The sequence below is a fragment of the Sceloporus occidentalis genome, unplaced genomic scaffold (genome assembly GCF_023333645.1).
Source record: "Sceloporus occidentalis isolate IW3139 unplaced genomic scaffold, rSceOcc1.0.p SCAF_7, whole genome shotgun sequence".
Taxonomy (NCBI): domain Eukaryota; kingdom Metazoa; phylum Chordata; class Lepidosauria; order Squamata; family Phrynosomatidae; genus Sceloporus; species Sceloporus occidentalis.
The window spans coordinates 8858229-8882776 of NW_028316987.1; the positions used below are offsets into that span (position 1 = coordinate 8858229).

General features: G+C 40.8%; 1 protein-coding gene across 1 annotated transcript in view; it reads right to left on the reverse strand.

Moving 5' to 3' along the window:
* The window catches only part of LOC149309125 (corticotropin-releasing hormone receptor 1), a 107381-nt gene that overhangs the window by 29968 nt on the left and 52865 nt on the right, over positions 1 to 24548 (reverse strand). The window contains exon 3 of the mRNA XM_089531168.1: positions 3787 to 3906. Within this exon, the coding sequence (XP_089387294.1) occupies positions 3787 to 3906 (120 nt within the window). The remainder of the gene's footprint in view (positions 1 to 3786; positions 3907 to 24548) is intronic.

A 24548-nucleotide genomic window follows, 5' to 3' on the forward strand; every position in this document is an offset into this window, starting at 1 on the left:
TGACCCTAATCATGGGGTTTTCTTGGCAAGATTTATTCAGAGAAGGTTTGTCATTGCCTTCCCTTGAGGTTGAGAAAGTGTGACTTGCCCAAGGTCACCCAGTGGGTTTTATGACTGAGCTGGGAATCAAATCCTGGTCTCTAGAGTTGTAGTTCAACACTCAAACCATTATGTCACACTGTCTTCCTCCTACTGTGGCATGAACCTCTCTGGATTGGAATCCATGTGTTCTCTTTGATGAATAGGTGTTTTTTTACTATAATTAAAAAAGAGGAAATGTCTCCACTTTGCTTCTTTGGTCAAAGCCAGACTGATGGTAGTACATAAAACTCTATTGTTGCACCTAAATATAGTGACTGTTTTCCATCGTAAAGCCCTCAAAAGCATCAGAATAATGAATCCATAATCTCACCTCAATAAAATCTTCCAAGAAATGGAGATAGCATGAGCTTAATAATGTTTTTTTGTTCTGAAGCCCATAGTCATAAAGATTTTATCAAATGGTGTCAAATAAGGTATTTTGTTATCTTGTCTATTTCACATGAGAGTTTGTCCTGAAAGCCTTTTATGAGCTTGGATAAAGATATAGGCTATTTCACATGGAATCTTTTCACACTGTATGATTATAGCATTGTGTTTTCTCTTTAGTTGTCTTGATATGGAATCCTGGGATTTGTATTTTAAAAAGGGGTACTGAGAATTTTCTGCCAGTGACCTCCTCTACTGCCTCACCACAGTGCAAACCCAGAACCCCACAGGATGCAGCCATCACAGTGGAATTGTAGTAATTCAACTGTAGTAATTGTAGTGGAATTGTAATAATGATGGGCCTAAATACCTTAAAGACACTAGACTCTGTCTGATTTTGGAAGCTAAGCAGAGATAGCCCTGGTTAGTACTTGGATGGTAGACACATAGTATCCAGTCTGCCTCCCCTTTTCTTCTCTTCTCTAAATTTCTATCTTTCAAAATGATTCTGAGCATTAAAAAAGAAAAACAAAGTACTGTTCTAACACAGACATCAAGAAGTAATACAGCCTTTTCTAGCTGTCAGTGATAGGAATCATAGGCCCCATGCAGACAGGCCAAAATAAAGCTGCTTTGGAGGTATGCTGTTTAAATGCATGTGTACTAAGAGTCTGGAAGCCACACCAAAGCCATGATCCAGTGCTAAGACCATAGAATCATAGAGTTGGAAGAGACCCCAAGGGCATCCAGCCCAACCCCATTCTGCCATGCAGGAACTCACAATCAAAGAAACCTCAAAAGATGGCCATCCAGCTTCTGTTTAAAAACCTCCAAAGAAGGAGACTCCATCACATTCCAAGGGAGTGTTCCACTGTTGAAGAGCTCTTACTGTCAGGAAGTTCTTCCTAATGTTGAGTTGGAATCTCTTTTCCTTTGCATCCACTGTTCTATGTTCTAGTCTCTTGGAGCAGCAGAAAACAAGCTTGCTTTGACACCCCATTCAAATATTTAAACAAGGCTATCCTATCACCTCTTAACTGTCTCTTCTCCAGGCTAAACATAGCCAGCTCCCTAAGTCTCTCCTCATAAGACATGGTTCATGCATATTTGGTGGTCCAAGACAAGGCCTTCTTAGTAGCTGCTTCCACAATGTGCAATCCTCTTATTATGTGTGGTTCTTATGTCCTTTCAAGAAAGGCAAAATATTTTTTTTACTTGTTTGTTTGGTGCATGCCTTCAAGTGGTTTTTAACTTATGGTGACCCTAAGGTGAACCTATCGAACCCTGTCTCCAGAGACATATTCCAACATTCAAACCACTACACCACTTTCAGTGGAAGAAACTGGAAAACCACCTTGTATTCCTTGCCTAAGAAAACCCTATGAAATGCATGGGGTTGTCAACAGGCTGCTTGAAAGCACTCACAAAAACACACACCATGATTTCCCATCATGCAAAGTGTGAGAACTTCCTGAATAATTAACCAGACTCTGAGTGTAAGAATATGTTTTCTTACACAATATATAATGGGATGCATTTCTGTAATACTCGGGTTCTAGTTCTCCATTGTAAGAGCCCATTGCTCCAGTGTGAGAGAAAGAGAGAAAAAAAAAAGCAGCACAAAATCATAAGTGGGAGACAGGAGTAAATGAAATGACACCTTTCTTCACTCTATTATGTCACAAAAAAGCCATGCAATTCACAAAATGTCTTTCATGCATTTTTCAAGTCCTGCATCAAGCCTAATGTACTTCTATTATATTTCCACACAACTGGAGGCTTTTCTGGAATTTCATATAAATTAAACCACCTTCAGATTTCAAAACTGTGCATTAGGGAGCGATCTGTCCAACTGCCGAGAGAGTGCTAAATTATAGCCTCAAATAGTTGTGCACAAACCAACAGTTGGGCTGTGAGCTCCCCAAACCAGAACCTAGAAACTTACTTTTAAAAAGTCACCAAATCTTCCAAGGTCACCAAAAGCAGTGAGTTGCCAATAGGGTTTTTTTAAAATAAAAAAATCTTGTTACTTACCAATTTTTCTCACTTAAAATGGTAACTTTAAACCAGGAGTGGAAATTATGAGGGGTGAAGCTAAGCTTAGTGCATGAATGAGAAACCACCAACAAATACTAGGGGCTGAACTGCCAAAACCATCTCCGAGTATTCCTTGTCTAAGAAAACCCTGTAAAATCCTTGGGGTTGTCATAAGTTGGAGGCTCATACATATATACACAGACACACCAGAAAGTAGTGGACTCTCCTTCATTGAAGGTTTTTAAACAGAGGTTGCATGGGATGCCTTAGCTGTGAATTCTTATATGGCAGAGGGTTGGATTAATGGCCCTAAGGTTCCTCCCAATTCTACAGCTGATATGATTCTGAAATATTCCTCTTCTGCCACTTAATAAGACCACTCTTAATAATCATAAATATATCTAAAATTGCAGTTACTCACACAGGGGAAAGGACATCCTTGTCCTATCATATTCCTGTCCTTATCACACGACTGTGTGAAGATTATCAGATGACATGGTGCTTGTCCAGTCATTGTCCCATCATTGAACCACAATTGACCGTGATTGTGCAAAATACTTTCACATGACGTCATGCTTATGCTGTCATTGTTCCATCATTGAAGTGGAATTGTCCTGTCATTTTGTATTAACAGGAATTTATGTTAATACAATTCCACTTCAGTGATGTGACAAAGCGTCACACTTTCAGGATAAGGATGGGATAAGGATGGGATAAGGATGGAATAAGAACAGGAGAGTGATCTGCTTCGCTCCTGTCCCCATATGATGATTGTTTTCATCTGAAATGTTGGAAAGTATGCCACTTAGGAGCAACTGACAACCAAACATGCACTTTTCTATAAATGCCATATTTTTCTTTGTTTGTTTAAATCAAATATTAATGAACCAATTAATGAACAGCAACACAATTAATTAAACCCCCTCTTTTCCAACATTAACAACAACATTATCATCCACCAATTTTAACTATCAATGTTAGCAAATTGATTTTTAAAAGTAGCATCCCACACATCGAAGAAGCTACAGAATGCAACAGTTATATCAGTTATCAGGTTTGGCAAATCTAGGAGCCTCATAAAATCACCAGGGCTTCTGTCACACAGGTCATTCATTTCTATGTCTAAAGAGAGCTTGGAGTCCTGAATATACAGAGAGGCCACCTCAGGACAGAAGAGGTCTCCCCCTCCGACAATAATTGTAAACCCCCTTTATTTTAATTGCTGTGAGCCTTTGATTTTCCACTGCTGCAGACCTTTCCACCAGACTTCTTTTAGCTTACTTGTGGTGTTGTATCGCACTCCAAAGAAATATTCAGGGCAGGGACGTGCCACCAGCTGTCCTGCCACGCTACGAGGCCAACATGTCCCAATCAGATCTACTAAGGCATTACACTGGGAACCTGCAGGAAAAGAAACAGAAAGATGAACAAAAATAGCAAGACTGGAATCCTCTATTTTGCAAGGTCATCACCATCCAGAGACACTGAAGGCTATAATGACAAGAAATTGGTTATATCACCCTGCAAAAGGAGCTTAAACGAGGCAATTGCAGGAAGGCAGAATATATTTAATGATCATGGACTAAAAAGCCAATGTCACCGCTTATGTCACCGGTGCACCAATGGCACACTCGTGACATATACCAGGCGCCACAAAAAGAACCCGTTTTTTCTGGGTTCTTTTTACTCTGGAGGGACCTCACACGGTTTGGCTGCTGCGGCATCCCTCTGGAAGAAAAACCAGCACCTCCAGCCCGCCATTTCGGGGCAGTATGTACCGCACCTTTGTTTGCTGACTGAGGGATTTTGGTAGTTGTGGCCCAGACCAGTAACATTTCCAAGCTCTGTACTGAAGAGGTATGAGGGGAGGGCTAGTGAATTTGGACCTAGATGGCTTTTGATACATGCCAGAATCCTATGAATTCTGGTGGCTTTCCTACACAGGATATGTGCTCACACATTTCCCTTTTTTTGGTTTGATACCAAGGGCCACTCAGCTTGTTTCTTTTGCAGAAAGCAACCAGGCTCAACCGTTTAATAATGTCACCTCATGGTTCTTTTCCTCCCTTTGGAATGTTAAACCTAATTAGCCTGTGGTCTCTGTTATTAAGTGAGTCATTTCTGAAGGCTTCAGGAATTAGCTCCTACAAATTACTTAAGACCATGCTGAAAACAGCAGACTCTCCTCCAGCATGCCTTAGAACAGGCAGTTCTTTAAACGGAAGGGAGGGGAACATTATTACATCTACCTCCAAAAACACACACACACACACACACATCTCTGAACTTCATCCCACATGGAGCCATTCACCCACAGTGGAGACTGATAGATGTAGTGGTTATCTTCATTTGGACATATTTTGTTACTGCAGTTTGTCATCCCAGACCAAATATATTTTGTCACCCTTGGCTATTGATTGTGGGTTTTTAATAAAAATGTCCTGATGACATACCACTCATCCCAAAGGATTCTTGGGATCACCTGCAACTTTTTAAAACCCAGGGCAAGAGGCTTTTTACCTCTTATTTCAAGGAGATTCCAACACTATCAGGGTTCATTTCCACATCTGGTTCCATTGTCTTTGTTCTTTCTCAGACATCTGGGCAGTTGCTTTTTGATGGGATGAATGGGAGTGTGCCCTTTCCCACTGAGGTCCTCCTTTGGCTTTCATTCCCTCAGTACATGTCCAAGGAGGGGAGGAAACCCTACCCACACAACACTTCATAGTGGACAAAAAACAAAAGAGGAAACCTGGGCATATTTAGGAGCTTTTATACAGCATGCTACCCAGGCTTGGAATAGCCTGATAAACCCAAGGCTTTTGGCCAACATGGCTGAGCTCTCAATCTTGTAAATAACAACAACAAACAGAAGTAAGGAATCAGATAAAATGCTCCCAAGGCCTGTCTCTGAAAGCAATTATGTAGGATAGAGAATGGAGGGCACTGAGGTTGAAATTAACCGGGGGAAGAAATTCTAAGCACCAGATTTGTTTGAAATAATTCAAGATATAAATTCCCCTAGTCCCCTCAATAGGGGAAAATCATGCTGTTGACTTTCAGAAACAGGATGTGAGACACCGAGTTTGCAATTGCATGTTATTCTTAAGAAGTGTCGAGAAGAAAACGTGCTCATTGAATACAATTCAACATGAGTTGAGTGCATGTGGGACCCATTATCTTTCTCTTGGAATCTCAGTGGGATTCGGACACACTGAATTCAAGAAGACCTGAATGTAGTAACCTCTGCATGGGTTTCCTAAGACACCAAGCATCCCAAGAGGCACGAGGCAACAGGCACCCAAAGATGTGTGAATCATCTCCATGACAAAGTGCAACTGGAGAACATTATCATCCTACTGTTATGACAGGAACATCCCAAGAGACCATGCACCAGTGGCTGATGGCTCCCATGTCAGTGGGATGGTGAATCCATTCTGAATTTTAGCCCACATATTTAGGGAGTCATCCAATGTGCTGAGCCCTATGCCCCAAATAAGTTCAGCAGCTTGAATAATTCTTTTAAAGTTTTGACTAAAAGCCAGAGTAGATGTGAGCTAACTTTTGCCACAGACACATTCCACTATCCTAAAGAGTTCCCCAAGTGGTGACTGGTGTACAACTAGGTACTCTCAATCTATTCTAAAGTGTCCTCAATCTATGAACTTGATAAATCTGTGGAAACCCTGAACAAGGTGTCTGGGGGCGGTTTGGTGATGAATGCGGACAAACAAGGCATGGCTTAATTCAGATAAGAGGGGTGAGGAATGCTATTGTGAATGGGGAATGCCATTTTTAAAAGAGGTGAGAACCAGTCTTGGATGGCAGTATACTCTCCCCAAGTAACAAAGGGCCCATTCTTGGGAGTTCACCTGGACTTGACATAATCTGCGTAAACAGGCATCAGTTATGAGTGCCTTTTACAAGCTTTGACTGATTTGCCAACTCCATCTGATGAAAGGAACTTGGCTTTGAGGGACCCCTACTCTTGTATGAACCTGCGTGGACCTTAAGATTAGTCACAGAGGCCCTGCTCACATACCCCTCAGGAAGATGTACAAGGCTGGTAGGCATAAAAAGCCTTTACCATGATGACCCACAACCTTATGTGCAGTGGCGTCACTAGGGCCGGCATCACCCAGTGCCGTCACTCATGGCGTCACCCCCATTGACCTTCTCCCATATCACACCATACAGAATCCTTATATCACTAAACATAATGGTAATAGTTGTGACATAAACAGCTAGCAAAATTAAGATTATACCTTCAAGTTACAGTATCGTATGCACAACATAAATGTATTTATGTATAGATTTGGCAAAATGTGATATTTTTAAAGAAAAAATAATATATATTTTTTAAAATTAAAATTAAAATTTCAAATGTCAGAATTTTAAAATTTAAAATTTTTATTCATTTTACATTTTCTTTAAAAACATTTCAAAATTTTACATTTTAATTTTTAAAAAATCTTGGGAGCTCTCCTTTCTGTTTCCAGAGCTTAGCCCCACTCCCACCATCTCTTAAAACATTTTAAAGGGAAGCAGTCAAATGTCGCAGCCCGTTTCTGCCAAAACACAGATGTCTGAGGAGCAGTAGTATCACCTCCTTAGGGTGTCACCTAGTGCGGTCCGCATCCCCCACACCATCTAGTGATGCCACTACTTATGTGGTATCCTTTTACGGAAAAGCAATGGTCATCATGTTGCTCAATTCTTGAGGGTGGGACATCCATTCTTTCCAACTGCTAGATAAAACTATCCAGTTTGACTTTGTCTACACCACTGGGTAACTCTGTACTCATCCCGTAGCTGCAGCACAGTTTCCTGGTCCGAGGCAACTCTAATAATGCCTACTCACCGTGGCGAGATTGGACTAAACTGGAAGAAAAGGGCAGTCCTACAAACATCATGTGAGGGGTATTTCTAGCCACACAGCCATGTCTTCATCACTAATCTGGATTTTCCAGGTGGGATTTTCCAGGTGAATGTGGCATAAAATGCAATTTTTTCCCCTCCAGATTTTTGGAGAAAAGCCCGAGGAATGTTATGTGCTTGGGTTGCAACTGCTATGGGGTGAGTATGGGGTTTCCTGCCAGTGAAGACAAGCTCTTTGCCTTCTTTACACAAGCCTTCCTTACACAAGCCTTCTTTACACAATCTAGCACTTTAAAATAGGTTCAGCCTTAAAATATAAAGGCAGGCTAATTATTTACTCCAGTCTTCTGCCAACAAAAGAACCTATAAACTTCAAACTAGATGGAGACCGTAATGAGTTTAGAGGGGTGAGGTTGGTGGCATTTTCAAAACTGAAAATCAAACTAGATGGATTTTTCTGCTCTCAGAAAGACGAGGGTGAATGAAACCTAAGTTGCCTAATAAGCTCAACTGAGAGCCTGCAGGCCTTTTCTCTTTGGTATATCTCAAGACAGCAAAATGCAGACATCACAACTTAAAGATCACAACTGCTGGTTTTTGTAACCATCTTTTCTGATGAAGAGATCTGAAGATCTCAAAAGGTAGCATTCTTTCATTTCTTTTGTTCTGATGCCTTTTTAGTTGACCTAATAAAAGCTTTAATGGGAGATACAGTAGGCTTTGTACCCAATTACTTTCAAGTGGGCCTTAAAGAAATGAAAACAGCTTTTTATTGAAGTTGTCTCATATTCAATATTTTTCATGTTATGGTTTAAGGCTGTTGTTTTTAATTGTTTATTTGTATTCAAATGTTATTTGAATGCTGCTTTTTGAATTAATTGTCCCTGTATACAAATACTTCAGTTTTATCTTTTCATTTTGTAAACCACTTTGAAATTTTTTATTTGGGAAAAAAAAAAAACCTTTAAGATGGTATGTCAGTGCTTCTCAAACGGTGGGTCAGGACCCTCAGAGAAGGCATGAGAGTTGCTCAAGGGGGTGTGAGACTTGGAGGCCCTGATCCCTCCTTCTCCTTGCAAGACTTTTTTTACGTGTAAAATTTCCACATCTGTTGAGTTAAATATTGAATTTACTTAAACTGTTCTAATTTGAACCATGTTATTTCCTTATACAATTTTAAAATAAGAATCTACATGACCGTGCGAATGAAAATACACACACTAAATAAACAAAATATTTTTATTCATATGCTACATCAAGTTGGGGTTTATGTGTGTGTGTGTGACATCCACATGTAGATGTAAAGGAGGGTCCCAAGGGTAAAAAAAATTGAGTACCACTGGTAAAAGCATATTTCAAAACAAGAGTGGCTGGGGACTTCCCAGTCAGTGGGATGGTGAATCCACTCTAGGTTTTGACCTGGACTTAAAATAAGCTGTCCAAGCTGTTGAACCTGTACTGGGTATAGGGTTCAGCATCTTGGATAGCTCCTTTACAGTTCAGACTACAACCCAGGATGGATTCACTTACATCAAATCCACCAGCAGAGATACTATTCTGACCCCTGTTCCCTTGCAGTTTTCCAGATAGGAAACTAACTGAAGAGAGACTTTGAGGGTTTCAAAGTGCTGAATGAACCTTTTGGACCATCCATTGACATCTTTGTATTTTCAGCTCTTTGCAGACTACTTGAATCATTACTTTGGATGACCTGCTAGGTCACAGCAAGTGGGGCAAAAGAGTATACTGTCTCATAAAGATCTGATTGATTTGCTAAAGAAAAAGACAAGAAAAGAGACTGTGATCTTGTTCGAGCACAGGCTGTACGTAGGCAGAATCCATTTCCAGAAGTGGTTCATGCTGTTTCCATTCATGCCTTTTATTTAATATCTGCACTTGAAATAGGTAACATAAGGCTGGCACAACTATTTCTGAGTCTCCCCCTCCCAACCGTAATGGTTGAAATAGTCTCTGTATGAGGAGCTAACTGGCAGAAGGTGATATTTTCTTTTGGCATCAGATTTATCTCTCCACCAACCAGCATTAGAAGAGACAAATCCCTACCATTTCTTGGCAGAAATCACTGTATGGATGTAATATGAAAGGCAGAACAGATGTGTGTGTGTGTGTGGGGGGAGAGAGTTGGCCCTCCAGATGTTTGGGTCTACACAATTCCCATCAATAATATTGGCCTATCGGAGCTAGGTTCTCCAGAGCGAAAACTGGAAAGGCCTCCTGAACTTTTAATGATTTTGTGCATGCCTTTGAGTTCTTTGTTGACTATAATGACCCCAACTTCATAGTTTTCTTAGGCATGAAATACTCAGGTGGTTTTGCAACCTCCTTCCTCTGAAGTATAGCCTACAGCACCAGCTATTCGCTGGCAATCTCTCATACAAGGCTGAATCTGCTTAGCTTCCAAGACCAGACAGAATCTGGCATCTTTAGGGTATATAGGCCCTTGATGGTTATGTAGTAAATGGCATTTCAGCAGTATTCCTAGTTACTTGGTTGCATGCAAATTACCCCTGTCAAAATCCCCTCTTCTACACAAGTCTACATAGGGATCACCAAACAAAGTGTTCAAACACGAATCAAGGAACATGAAAGACACTCCACACTGAGTCAGCCAGAAAAATCAGAAGTAGCAGAACACGTTATAAACCATCCTAGGCATAAAATGCTGTTTGAAAACACTGACATTATTATTATTATTATTATTAAGTTTCGGAGAGTCTGCCAAAAACCCCACTGAACCTGGGATAATTTATCTCGTTTTCCCCCCGAGGGGGGATCTTTCCTTAAAGATTCACATTGTCAGCTGTGTGAGTAACCAATACAAATAGACCTGGGATTAACTAGGATATAATTCTGCATGCCTTGAATGTGTTTCAAATACATCCACGCCATCAACTCTTTATTTGCACGTGTGAGCAAAAGAATTCACAGAGATGTGCAGAGATGAAGTTCAGATTAAAAACAACATGAACAATAAAACTGGAATGCATGAGTGAGATTATTCACATAATTGTGATTAAAAATCTAACATCAGAACAACCTCTTACATTGCTTACTGGATGTCTGGTCTTATCATTCCATGGGCCAAGTTGAGGGTGCAAGAAGCTACTGTACATTGCCTTTACTGAGTCAGGGTCAGGAGAAATAAGCCTTTTCTCCCCTCTTCATACTCCCTGTCCCTATGTGTAAAGGCTGCACTGTTGTAATTATGCATTCCAGTGGCAGGGGACAGATAGATTAAAGGCCTTCCTTCTACTAGCTAATTGCTCACTTAATCAACTTCGATTGTCTGCAAGCTGACAGGTTTCCCTGTACCTAGCAATGGAGGATATTCCTCTGCACTTTGCAAGAAAGAAATCCATAGCTATTACAATATGGAAATCCGTAGCAGTAGGGAAAACATAAACTCTGGGCTTCATTCAGGCATTGTTGGTTAATTTTCCTTTTTTTGCTTTGTTTCTGCAGGAATGAATTCTTTGTGTCTGGTTTATGTTTCGTGCTTTGTATCGTATAACTGACTATAGCTCGAAACATTAAGAAACTTGTGCCTGTGTTCTCGTTTGTCCTTTTCCTCTTGATTTCCCCCTCAGAGAGCCATAGGCAACCCTTTTGTTAGCTCCAGTACACCTCTGAGACTTCCAAAAGGTTTATCAGTCTACACAAGCCTCCTGCACCCCAATGATTTTAAGCAGCTGGTTAAAGTGCTGTTTGCATCCCCCGCCCTAAAACAGCAGGAAAAGGCACCAAAGAACCAGCGTGGTGTAGTGGTTACAGCTTTGGACTAGCAATAGCAACAGCAAGTACATTTGTATACCTCTTATCAGTGCACTTAAGCACTCCCTATGTGGTTTACAAAGTGTAAGCTAATTACTCCCAACAATCTGGGTACTCATTTTAGTGACCTTGAAAGGATGCAAGCCTGAGTCGAGCTGGAGCCATTTGCTGGTATTCAACTCGCAACCTTAGGGTTTTGAGTGAGTGTCTGAGGTACAGGCATTTAACCACTGTGACACCAGGACTAGGACTCTGGAGATGAGAATTCAAATCCCCGCTCAGCCATGGAAACCCACTGGGTGACCTTGGACAGGTGACACTCTCTCAGCCTCAAAGGAAGACAAGTGCAAGCCCCCTTTCTTGCCAAGAAAACCCCATTAGCCAGAAATGACTTGAAGGCACACAACAACAGCTATGGAGAATTTCACACTACACTGTTATAAAGCTATTATTCCACTTTAATTTTTTATCTGCCTTCTGTGGAATCCTGGGATTTGCAGTTTAGGGAGGGGCATTTAGAATTCTCAGTCAGAGACCTTGGGCAAGTCACACTGTCTCAGCCTTAGAGGACGACAGTGGCAAAGGCAAACTCCTTCTGAAGAAACTTGCCAAGAAAACCCTATGCTTTAGGGTAACCGGAAGTCAGAAACGACTTGAAGGCACACAGCAATAGCAAAGGCAGCATCACTTCTGGCCCCCTGAAATGGCAGGCTTGATGGCCTGGTGCAGCCTTTCAGAAGAGCCTGCAATAGTGCAGTGCCACCCTCTGAGCTTAAGAGACTGCCCCCCTGTTTTAGATTGTAAGCCTGAGGGCATGGAGTGTCTTGTCTTGTCTTCTGGTCTTCTTCTAAAGATAAACAAGCTATTCTGAGAACCTTTCCAGTTGTAGAGGGCATTCATGCTAAAAGTAAATAGGAAATACATCTTCCTCCATGAATCTTAGGATAGCATAGAGGAGATCTTTCAGTGTCAGTGCCTTTCCCAATACAGACTAAAGAGGCAAGCCCGAATCTGAGGATTTATAGGGCCAAGCAAAATCCTGTGAGTCCTTTGTATCATCTGACAGCTGCTAAGTCAGGAAGCTGCTTAACAAAAGGAGCAGCTGGTGGCACACTGAAAGACAGCAGCCTCCTTTTACCTGATGAGTAGCCACAGGGGGATGGAGAGAAGATGCTTGGTTCTACCACCCCAGTCCTAAACTACCTCTTCCTTCTTACCTGCAGCAGTTGTCCTTTAAGAATTTGGATGTCCAGTATATGAATAGACATGAGTAACAGTTCCTTGACTAATCTACAGATGAAAATGACACTTCCATTATGAATGTTCCGGTACATTTCACATACTAAGACTTCTGTCAAAATACATGGGCACCGAAGCCATAGATTTTCTGTTTCTTTCTCAACTGTGCAGGTTTGTGCTGATGAGGGCAAAAGACTGGGGATGGCCATCATCCCTTTTTGGACCCATGTATTTCCAGTTTCTTGGTGTAGTGGTTTGAGTGTTGGACAATCACGATTTCCACACCAGCACGTACATTTAGGAAGCACATGTGTGTGAAAGCCTGACACACTTCCTAAATATCAGTGAATTGTCCCCTCGCCTCCAGTGTTCCTGAATCATTTGGGTAGCAGCCATTTCCCATTAACGGAAACTTTGTGTTAATGGGAAATGGCTCCTCCCCGAACGATTCAGGGATGCTAGAGGCAAGGGGATGATTCCCTGATGTTTAGGATGTGTTTCAAGCCTTCACACACACACACTTCCTAAACATTTTACCAGTGTTTTACCAATGCTTACCCCACGGTAAGCGCTGGTATGGAAATCTTCTATGACTCTGGAGACCAAATCTCCACTTGAGTACAAAACCCCACTGGGTGTTCTTGGGCAGGTCACACTCTTTCAGCCTGAGGAAGGCAATGGCAAACCGCCTCTGAAGAAGGTTCACCTTAGAGTCACCACTAGCTGAAAACGACTTGAAGTAAAACAACAAGAACCCCTCTTGGTAAAAATGCAGATATATCTGAAGCTGTTTTCCCCCTTCCTCTCAAAATACCAGTTTCTAGCTCTTCTGACTGCAACTGCCAGAGGCAGAGGTCCACTAGGAATATGCAAAGAATTTTTTGTTATTGTTGTTGTTAACTGCCCGTATGTCGATCTCAACCCATGGTGGTCCTGTGGATGAGACATCTCCAAGATTCCCTATCCTCCACTGCTCTGTTTAGTTCCTGCAAAGTCATACATACCCGTGACCTCCTTAATAGACTACATCCATCTAGCATGTGGCTTTCCTCTCTTTCTACTTCCCGCCACCTTTCCTAGTATTATTTTTTCCAATGAGTCATTCCATCTCATGACGTGACCAAAGTATGAAAGCCTCAACTTTATCATCTTGGCTTCCAGGGAGATTTCTGGTTTGATCTGCTGTAGGACCCATTGTTTGTCTTTTTGGCTGTTCGCAGTATCCTCAGCACTCAACTGAACAAAGAGCCAGTTGCAAAATGTGCTCAGAATTCTGTACATTTCTGGTAGGGTTGCTAGGTGCTCCTTATTATCACAGATGTCCCTTATTCAAGGTCCAGAAAGCATGTCCCTTATTAGATGGGCGGGTTAGAAAGCTTTTCATTTTCTATATACTAAAAAAGATGCCAAAAACTCCCATAAATTGCGGTGTGGGCCTTTCATAAACACAGAAATGTATTTATCATGTACTTTATGAACACAGACAATATGTTAATATTAATATGTTAATATGTTAATTTTACAGACCAATACATGCTTATGTTAACTGAAATAAATACTTTCATGCTAAAACACAAAGTTGTTACTATCTACTTACTGACAGTCAAATTGATTGTCATCATGAATTTCAACTGTCCTTTGTTGCTATTTTGAAAAACTGGCAACACTAATTTCTAGGCTTGCAATGAATTCGATAAATGAAATAAAATGTGTTTTGACAGCATGTACTCATTTGAAAAATGCTCAAAAAACATTGTGTACATTTATAAATGTGCAAATCCATGCTCTAGGCAACGAGGGCATGTGTTCATGAATTTGAAAGAAAAAATGCACAAGTCTATTTCTTTCTTTCTTTCTTTCTTTTTCTTTCTTTCTTTTCCCCCTTTTTTAAAAGAAAAAGCCACACAGAGCTGGCATGGAACAGTTGGAGGCAAGAAAAGGAGGAGGTCTGCAGAAAGAAATCTGATAGATGTCCCCAGCTCTACCATTCATTCATTTGGCAGTAGTTTCTGCATCCCTGCCATAAGTGGCACTCCTCTGTGCAGGTAGAGGGCTATTAGTGTGCAAACCTAATCCTCTCCAGCCATCTCGGAGTATTAGGGTTGTATTGTACTAAAATAATTTAGTACAATATTTCAACTAATATTTAAATGCAAATGTTAGTACTAATGCCCTCACCCCAATCCCGATAGGGTAATATGAAAAAGGGATGGAACACGTTTATCAGTGAATATATGCAAAAAGAACCAAGAAATAAAATAGATTTTCCACCCATTATCCCTCTAATAGGCACTTATATTGTATGCCAGTGACACCTAGCAGGGGGTGGGAAACATGTGGCACTCCAGATGTGTGGTTGCCATGCAACTTCCATCATTGCTCACCATTGGCTATGGTGGCTAGGGTTGCAGGGAATTGTAGTCTAATATCAGGAGAGCCCATGCAGGGAGATTTTGGAGTCAGGTGCATCACTAGAGGGATGCTGGGGGTGCACACTGCACCAGATAACACCCTAAGGGGTGTGTGCGACACCACTGCTCCCCAAACATTTGTGGTTCACCTGCATCCCTTTAAAATGCTGGTGATATCGTGTGAGTGGGTAAGTGGGAAGAAAAAGGAAAGGCCCCACTTTAAAAAAAAATAATGTAAAAAAATTTAATGTCTTTAAAAAATAATTTTAAAAAATTGAATTTTCTTTTAATCTGAACTCTTACTAAATTTTCACTTTAACCACATGAAATAATGTACATGTCAATGCATTTAGGCTATGCAGATGATATTGTAATTTAAAGTATAATTTTAATTTTGCTAGCTGTTTATAATTTGTTTTATTTATATACCGCTATTCCAAAGATCATAGCGGTGAACAGCAAGTAAGCTAATTAGCAAGTAAGCTAATTTGCCCCCAACAGTCTGGGTACTCATTTTAGCGACCTCGGAAGGATGCAAGCTTGAGTCGAGCTTGGGCCCTTTTGCTGGTCTTGAACTCGCAACCTTGTGGTTTTGAGTGAATGGCTGCAGTACAGGCATTTAACCACTGCGCCACCAGGGCTTATGTCAGTTATTGCCATTACAGTCAGATATATACAGGAATTATGATTTATGAGTAACATTAATACAAAAAACATTACTAAAGATTCTGCATGGGGTGGTATGGAACAAGATGAATGGGAGGGTGACATGATGAGTTACTGCACCAGGTGATGCCAACCCTAGTAATGCCACTGTTGCAAGTGAGTCCAAATAAGTTATTTTTTAGGCTCTGTCAGAAGATATACATATCCTCCAACTGTCTTAATTTGGCCAATTAATCCTCTGTTGTCTCGTTTTTTAAGATGTTTTTAAATTGTCCCAGATCCTCTCTCCTCCTCGTACCTTCCCCCTTTCATCCTCAGCTTACTTCAGTTGTTGCAAACTGAGTCTGAAGCAGGGGGAGACGATAGAAGGGGCAGAATCTTGCCCTTCCCGGTAGCCTGAGGCAAAACAAAACTTCTATAGCCTCTCCTAGTTTGTGTATTCTTCCTAATTATTTTGACCACAATTTGAATTTGCTTGGCCACATGTGTCCCAGTTTTCATATAACATTTTTAGAACGTCTGCATTTAGACTAGAATCCTGTCAGTGAATCAAATGCTGAATGGTGAGTCAATATGTAGATAGATCTCATGGATACAATGGTTTTACTTTAGTCAGAACCAACAAAGGGTTGTAGCCCATACTTTTGTGAGAGGCTTTCAGGAGTTTAATGCAGAATTAACAGCATGGGCTGGTGAATTTTTACTTTAAATGCTCCACAGTATCCTAATGGGGGTATTCCCTGGATAGGGACTATTAGATTGTGGGTGCTTCACCACAAGAAGCATCAACCTTGGGATTCACCACATGCAGTATTCTTTACTTATCATAGGAGTTTATCACACAAAGGAGATCAGGAGCTTATCCCGTGAATATCCCAGAAAAATCACTTATTACGAGGAACAATTTCACATGATGTTGCACAAAACCCGTCATTAAAGTGGTCACAAAGAAGCATTAATGTGCATCTTTTTACTTGCAGGATTTCAGTGGCAATGCATTTCTGATATCACTTTATCTGCACAATTGTATGTGATAATCATTTGTGCAATTACTTGCCATTTTCACTTCATTTGCAGGATGCTTTAAATGCACTTTAATCTCTCTTTAATGCTGAAATTAGCCTCACTGTGATAAACTCCATAGAGAGGGAGGCAGTAGTTCAGAGAGAGAAATCAAATTAGAACTGTGAAATACTTCGTACAATGAGAAGTGCTAAAGAAATGGCTACTAATAAGTAAAAATACACTATCTATCAACAGGAAGAACTGTGGTTAATAGAGGTTTTTTAAACTCACCATGCCTATCATCTTGCTTCCCCCCCACAACTGAATGAGAATCCAATTTTAACATAGACCAGCTACTCAAAACCTTTCCACAGGTACATGCTCTTTCTCTCTCCTTCACAATGACCAATAATGAAATAAACTCAGCATGGCAGCCTTACCTTGAAAAGTGAAGCATTGGTTACAAATCAAAAGATACTCCCATCAAATCAGCTTAATGGAAACTGAAGTACAGTGGAGGTAAAATGATTTCAAGCAATTACTTTCTTTTTTCAGAGCTGGTGTGTCCATAAAGTAGAGTAAGGCATCTGTCTCAGGCAGCTGGTTTGGGGTGTCAAGAAAGGCCAGGCAATTGTTGATTATATGCTTTTATTAGCATCGCATTTTTACTGCCAAGGAAGATGGCCTTGTAGCATTTTCTCCATCGGTTGCAAAATAACCTGACCAGACTTGAATACTGCACATGCTCCAACATTTCACAGCTGAAGATGAAGAAACGTGTGGCCAAGCAATATCAGAGTGTGGTCAAAATGGCAAAAAGTTATAACTAAGGAAGAACACAAGCTAGGAGAGACTACTGTACACTCATCCCTCCATATTTGCAGCTTTGACTTTTGCGGATTTGATTATTCACGGATTTTATTAATATGTTTTCTCTAGGAATATTTAGGTCCCCCAGCGCAACTCTATGGTCAACTTTAACCCAAAGTTGCACTGAAGGACCTAGATGTTCCTAGAGAGAACACTTTACTAGGCATTTGTAGCTCCTCCAGCGCAATTCTATGTCTGGCAGATGTTGACCACAGAGTTGCACTGGACGAGCTGGAGATTTCTAGAGAGGTGTTCTCTCAGTTAAAAACATAGTGTTTTTGTTATTTGCGTTTCCCCCCACATTCATGGGGGTCCGGTGCCCCCAACCCCAGCAAGTGTGGATGGATGAGTGAAGTTTGCTTTTTCCTGAATCTACTGGGAGGGACAAGATTCCACCCTTCTTCTCCTCTCTTCTCCCTACCCCAGGAGGCTCAGGCAAAAACAAGCTGCTGCAGCCTCTCCTAACTTGTATGTTTTTCCTCATTAATAACAGTTGCCACCTTGGCCCCACTCTGATGTTGCTTGGCCATATGTGCATTTTCATCTGTGAAATGTTGGAGGGCATGGGATCCAGTAACACCAGTATTTCCAGAGTTTACAATTACTTAACTGTCTGACTGCTTGGCTCCCTTCCCCACCACTAAATGGCTCACTAAACTGCCCCAATCCCACCACCATCATCACTATCCCATCATGCAAAGGACAGCTTGCCCTGATTATGGTTTGGTTTATTTGTGCATCTTCCTATTTGATTGTCATTATTTTCCTCTATCAATCTCAGTGAGTATATAGCAAATGGTAGGCAGTGTCTGGCCCAGACAGTCTCAGGGCTATAATGGATGAGGAGCCCAAGACACCACTAGCACTACAGGTTTGGGGAAAGATAAATAATAGAAAAAAGGTAGCAATCCATCATTGCTGGCGCTCAAGGGCACACGACAGTTACCAAAGCAAAGCAACAAGATCCCTGAGGATAGAAAACTAATGAGCAACACGCCAGGTTCTTGCCCTAGCTAGAGGAGGAGGAAATGTTTCATCACACTTTTATTAGACAGGAGGGTAGCCGTATGTCCTAACTTTAGAGAGGACAATCCTCTGTTTGGAGAACCATTCCCTTTTTTTAAAGCATCCTCTGATTGAAGTAAAAGAGGCTTTGAAATTGGGACTGTCAATACCTTAGCAACAGGACAGCAGACTGAACCAGCAAACAGCAGCCGTGGCCACAAATGTATTTCTTAAATGTTTATTCTTTGACAATTTGTATATTGATATAAGAATAAGCACATGCAAATTTGTGCTCTCTTTTGACCTCTCGTTTGGTGATACATAAGTGACCTATCTATTAAACAGGTGAATCTAGCTTCAGAGGATCTGGAGCTTTTGGGAAGGCATGCACTTGGTTTCAGATTATCCTCATTCTAGACACTGGGACAAATTACAGTCCAAATTAGAGGCTGAGATCCTATGTCAAAGAGATGGAGTGTAACTTCACACTCAGGGAGTTACACAGCAGTTTCAAAATACCATCTTGTTCATTAATTCCAGTGTTGCTGAATATGCACTTGCAGCCCAATGAGCAATTTATAATGTGCAGTCCACATGCTGTAGTTGTTTGAGTGTTGGACTAGGACTCTGAAGACCAGGATTCGAATCTCCACCGAACTAGGGAAACCCACTAGGTGACCTTGGGCAAGGCACACTCTCTCAGCCTCAGAAAGAGACATAGGCAAACCCTCCTCTGAATAAATCTTTCAAAGAAAACCACAAGTTCACCTTAGGGTTGCCATAAGTCAGAAATGAGTTGAAGGCACCCAGCAGCAACAACAGTTTGCATCTCACTTCTATGCCTCAGGAGCAATGTACATTTTTGTGGAAATGCATAGTGCCTTTCTGAATGCAATATGCAATACACATCAATGTGCACAATGTACAACCGGATGTGCATTGTTCAGAGGTCCCTCTTGATCATTGTTGCTTTTGCAACCTGTCACAGAATGGAAATCAAACAAAAATATCCAACTGCTTTCATAGAGAAACTTATAGGATTCCAGCCAGAATGTTCAGAAAATCATAGAACCATATAGAATCACAGTGTTATAAGGAACCACAAAGGCCATGAAGTCCAAACGGCTATTATGCAGAAATACACAACTAAAGCACTCCTGAAATATGCCTATCCAACCGCTCTTTAGAAATCTCCAAAGAAGGAGAGCCCAACAGTCAAGACGTTCTTCCTAATATTTAGGTGGAATCTCTTTTCTTATTATTGCTAACCAGTGCTTCATATTCTATTCTCTGGAGAAGCAGAAAACAAGCTCACTCCATTTTCTACATGACATTCCTTCAGGTATGTATGATTATCATATCATGTCTCAATCTTCTTTTCTCCAAGCTGAATTCCTTTAACAGGAAGCAGAGCTTGGAAAGTTACTTTTAAAAAAATAATTAGTTACAGATTCCCTTCAAAGATACCCACATCACTATCCCCAAAGTAGCCAGCTATTATTATCGTTAATTTAACATAGCCATGTTGAGTAGAAGCTTCTGGGATCTATAGCCTAAAGAAAACTAAGTGTTCCAAGCTCTGGACTGTAGCACACCATAGGGACAAGGATCTAAGAGAAAAACAAACCTACATTTTACACAGCTGTTGTTTACCACAGGCTATCATTCTACTTCCTGAGGTCTAGCTGGAGACTTTTGAGAACTTGTCCTCATCTCTTGTTACTCTAAGCTGGTTCTGCGCGGCTCAGCTTGGATAAAAAATGAAGCAAAGTAGTCTGCAAAATGGCTGGGAAGGACATCACAGCAGGGCAAATCGATTTGTATCAAACCAATTTAAGTCACTATGGAAAAAAGGGCAATTTAAAACATTGACTTGAATCATACTTCCCATTTTCTGCTTCTTCCATTTCCTGAACAAGAGAGCACACTAATTAGTTGTGATAACAATGAAAACATATTGGTTTTCCAGTAATAAGAGCTTTTATGCAACCATGGAATCATAAGACCTTTGGTGATGCAGTTTGATTGACTTTATATCTGCTTTAAAAACAAGGGAACAGTTGTAAAACTCAGGGTATCTGTAGGAATTTAAACTCTTGCTTGTCTTTATATGGCATGTGCAAATGAGAAGCATGCAAAGTCTCCACCCCCATCATTTGCAAGATTTTTGTTTCTGATTTTGCTAGTCAATGAGAATTTGCACATTTGCAAGTACGGTACCTAAAACTAGAGGTGTAAAAATATTTGTATTTTTTCCAGTCCTTGACAAAGAGTAGGATTTCCTAATCATCAGGACGACCTGCCAAGGAAACGTAGACATGAGACTCTGTGCAACTTGGAACTTTTTCTGGGCAAAATTCAGCATAAGGATTTTCTTCACAAAGAACATGTTTTCTGTGCAGAGAACCTAATTTTCTAGGCAAAAACAAAACTTCTTGTGTGTGTGCAGAGTCAGTCCTGATCTATGGACAGGATTCATAAACTGCATTTTTCAAGAACCTTCTTGCAATAGGGAGAAAATTGTTTAAATTATTTGTTCTTCCTCACAAGAACGAAATAAATGGAGATTTATATCCCTATACGAAACTATGACAGCGGGTGCCTTGTTTTGTGGACTTTCAACAACAACAAAAGTGCTGGATGGTTCTTTCAGGTCAATCAGCCAATTCTTCTGTGCATGGCTTGACAAATTATTGGTGGGATGAGTCAACATGTTGCAAAGGCATATCTCAATGAGAAGCATACAATTTATAAGATTTCTTCACCTTCATACTCTGTATTTGTGCAGCAAGGACACTGAGTAAGATTAGCCAGGAGGCAGCTGAGCTGACCTAATATCCCAGTCTTCCCTCATGGCCATAGTCTCGATTTGAATTATTGGCAAGCCTCCACTTTGTGGCTGAAGGGAAAGAAGGGCCTTCAGGGATTGTGCGGGACCTGAACACAGATCTCCCACATTGGTCCCAGTGTAACACTAACCCGTCAGTAAGCAAATTGCAGCCTGTCTACCCCATGTGACCTATGGACCCTACTTCTCTGACTCCCGAATCCCTCAGTTATAAAAATGTTGTGATTTCCAAGTAATCTTTGCTCCAAACCATGTATAACCCCCTCAAAACATAAAAGCATGCTAAAATAAGCCCAGAACTCCATAGCATCCCCAAGCTCCCCATTTCCTCTCAGAATGGCGACAGTAAATTACCTAATTCAACTTCCTATCAGCAATTTGAGCAGCACTTCCAAAGAAAACAGAGGCATTTAGCTTGCTATGGGAGGGGGTGAAGCCTATGGGGAGGCCTGGGGGGAATGTGGCCTCTGGACCTCACAGAGATGACAGACTCTGCGCTGGCTATTAGGAATGAGTAAGAATTTTGCATTTTGTTCATAATCAATATTTACCATTCTTCACAAATTATAGATCGCTGGGTAAAGTGTAACTGGCAAATCTGCTCGCTTCTAATATGGTAGGGATGGATGAAAATTTTGTTTTGGATATGTTTTCAATCAGAATTTACCACAATTTACAAAATTAAAAAGTGGGAGAAAGTGAAACCAAGCAATTGATCCACTCTTACTAACTACTGCACCACACTGGGTTTCTTACACATCTAAGGTGAAACAGTCACCTTAGTCCACAAAAATTAAGACATTCTTGTTTGTGATCTCCCTGGTAGCTTCTTAAAAAATCATGCAAAGTTGATTTGTGAAACAGATTTCTTTCCTTATTCAGAAATTAACAGAAGGAAATTGAAAATGTTTCAAGATGCAAAAGAAAAAAAAAAGGGATAGGGAAATATTTTTGATAAAATTGAAATATCCCCTTCCCACCTTAAAAATCATTACTGTATAACCACAAAGATCATTGTAAGAGACCATTTTGTAAGCATTGCCTCTACAAGAATAACCAGAGCAACAAAGACAAATTAGAACTACTATAATCAATATATAACTTGGAAATGAGAACATAAAGTGTGAACAGCAAGCTAGTTTCTCAAGAAAAAAATCTTACAGGTACATAAACTAAAATAGTGTTATTGTACTTATAGCAAAAATTATTTCAGAATGAATAATAGTGTTGAAGTGGACACATTGCTGCCTCCCAGAAGAGAAAAATCTCATCCTTGAAGAAAGAGGTTAGGTAAGGTGGTGTAGTGGTTTGAGTGTCGGGCTATGACTCTGGATACCAGATGTAAATTCCCAGTATAGCCATGAAACCTACTGGGTGATCTTGGAAAAGTCACATGTTCTCAGCCTCAGGGGAAGGCAATGGCAAACTTCCTCTGAACAAAGCTTGCCAAGACAATCCCATGATAGGCTCACCTTAGGGTCATCATAAATTGGAAACAACTTGAAGGCACATAACAATAAAAGGTACCCATCTTGTTTCTGCTTTATTTTATTTTTTTCAGATAAAAAACTGCAGCTGTGAGCAAGTTGAGCTGGAGGAGAGAATGATGAGCAACCACTGCTCCCCAACCACGGCTGCCTTGATGCCACCACAGGCTGTGTTAAGGTTTTGAAAAGATGTCACAGGTTTTTTAGCCCAGTAACATTAGTGACAGCCAGGGCAGTTGTGTGGTTAAGAGTGCTGGACTGTGGCTTAGGAGATCCAGGTTGAAGTCCTCAGTCAGCAATGAGACTCACTTGAATAGTCTTTCACTCTGCCTAACCTACCTCATGTTATGGTTGTGAGGTTAAAGCAAGGACAGCCATGCTGCCACCTTGAATTCACTGAAAGAAAGTTAGGCCCAGTACACACAGGTGGTGAAATGCCACCCCTCTTTGCTGTGCAGCTGTGCAGCAGCAGCCACATGTGGCTGCACAAATGTGCACTCAAAAAGGAACTGCTTTAGATGGCTCCTTTTTTGTGCCATCATAAGGGCTGCAATGCAGCCCTATGATGCCACTTCTGCTGACAGACATCTGTATGCAGTGCCACAGCTACAGCGCCCGCTGTGTTGATGGGTGCGCACACCTGTAACATCACTAGGTCTGGGCGCTTCTGGATGCCCAGCCCTATTGAGCCCTAATATCGCTGCAGCGTGCCCGTCTGTACCAGGTCTTACAATACAAACCTAACTATATGTATACAGGTTAAGTGAATGCTCATATTGAGTCCTGTCAGGTAAGTGGTTCACCATATCTTAAGCCAAATTCTTTCCTAGGAGGACCAGACTAGTTTTGCTTTTGATTTTTTGCATGAGGCAACATCTTCCTGTTACAGAAGCTTCCTGACTACTTCTTCAAAATGTGGAATTAGACAGCAGGCTAGTTAAGAAGAGGAAGTGTGTCCATGTGGCATGGCCCATAGCTCTTCTCTTTTAACATCCTATGACCACCTTCCGCATCTGCTGCCTACAGCCAATGCCTTTTCTTTCCCAGTGATAGAGACAGCCCTTCTCTCAACTTTAGCACCTAGAAATTCTGAAAGCTAAATCTGGGTCTTCCACATGCAAAGCACGTTCTTCATTACTGAGCTGTAGCCCTTTCCATGTTCAACAAGCTCAAAGGTTAGGAAGTGTATATTATTTAGTTAATTGGAGCCTCTGACTGTATATCTTTGTGACCCATGGTGGGGGCTGTGAAAGATTAAAAAAAAAAGATAAGGAGCTGTGTCTACTGACATGAAAAAACAACAACTCAAATTTCTCTCTAAGCTTTAGACTATATTACTTAGAATAGACTGACACTCTTATGTTCATTTCTTTACTGGACACTATTACATTCATTTAGAAATAAATTGTCTACTTTCACTAAATGATGGTGATGCTTCCCTGTCTCATAGTGTATCCAGTGGTTATTCCTTTTTGTTTGGATATATTGTGTATATGTTATGTGCCTTCTAGTCACTTATCAACTTATGATGACCCTATAAATGTCATAGGGTTTTCTTAGGCAAGAATAAACAGACGTGGTTTGGCATTTCTTTCCTCTGAATATTCACCTGATATTCCTTGGTGATCTCCCATTACAACACTAATCAGAACGGACCCTTCTTAACTTCCAATATCAGATGAATTCTGGTGCCTTATAGATATTTAGGCTATCTTTTGATGTCTTACGAGGTATCAATTTTGTACTGCAAAATTCCTTGATATTTGTAGACACATATATTCTTTTAAATTTTACTAATGGTCAGCATGCTTGGATCCTGCATGTTCTTATTGTTGCCAAAAA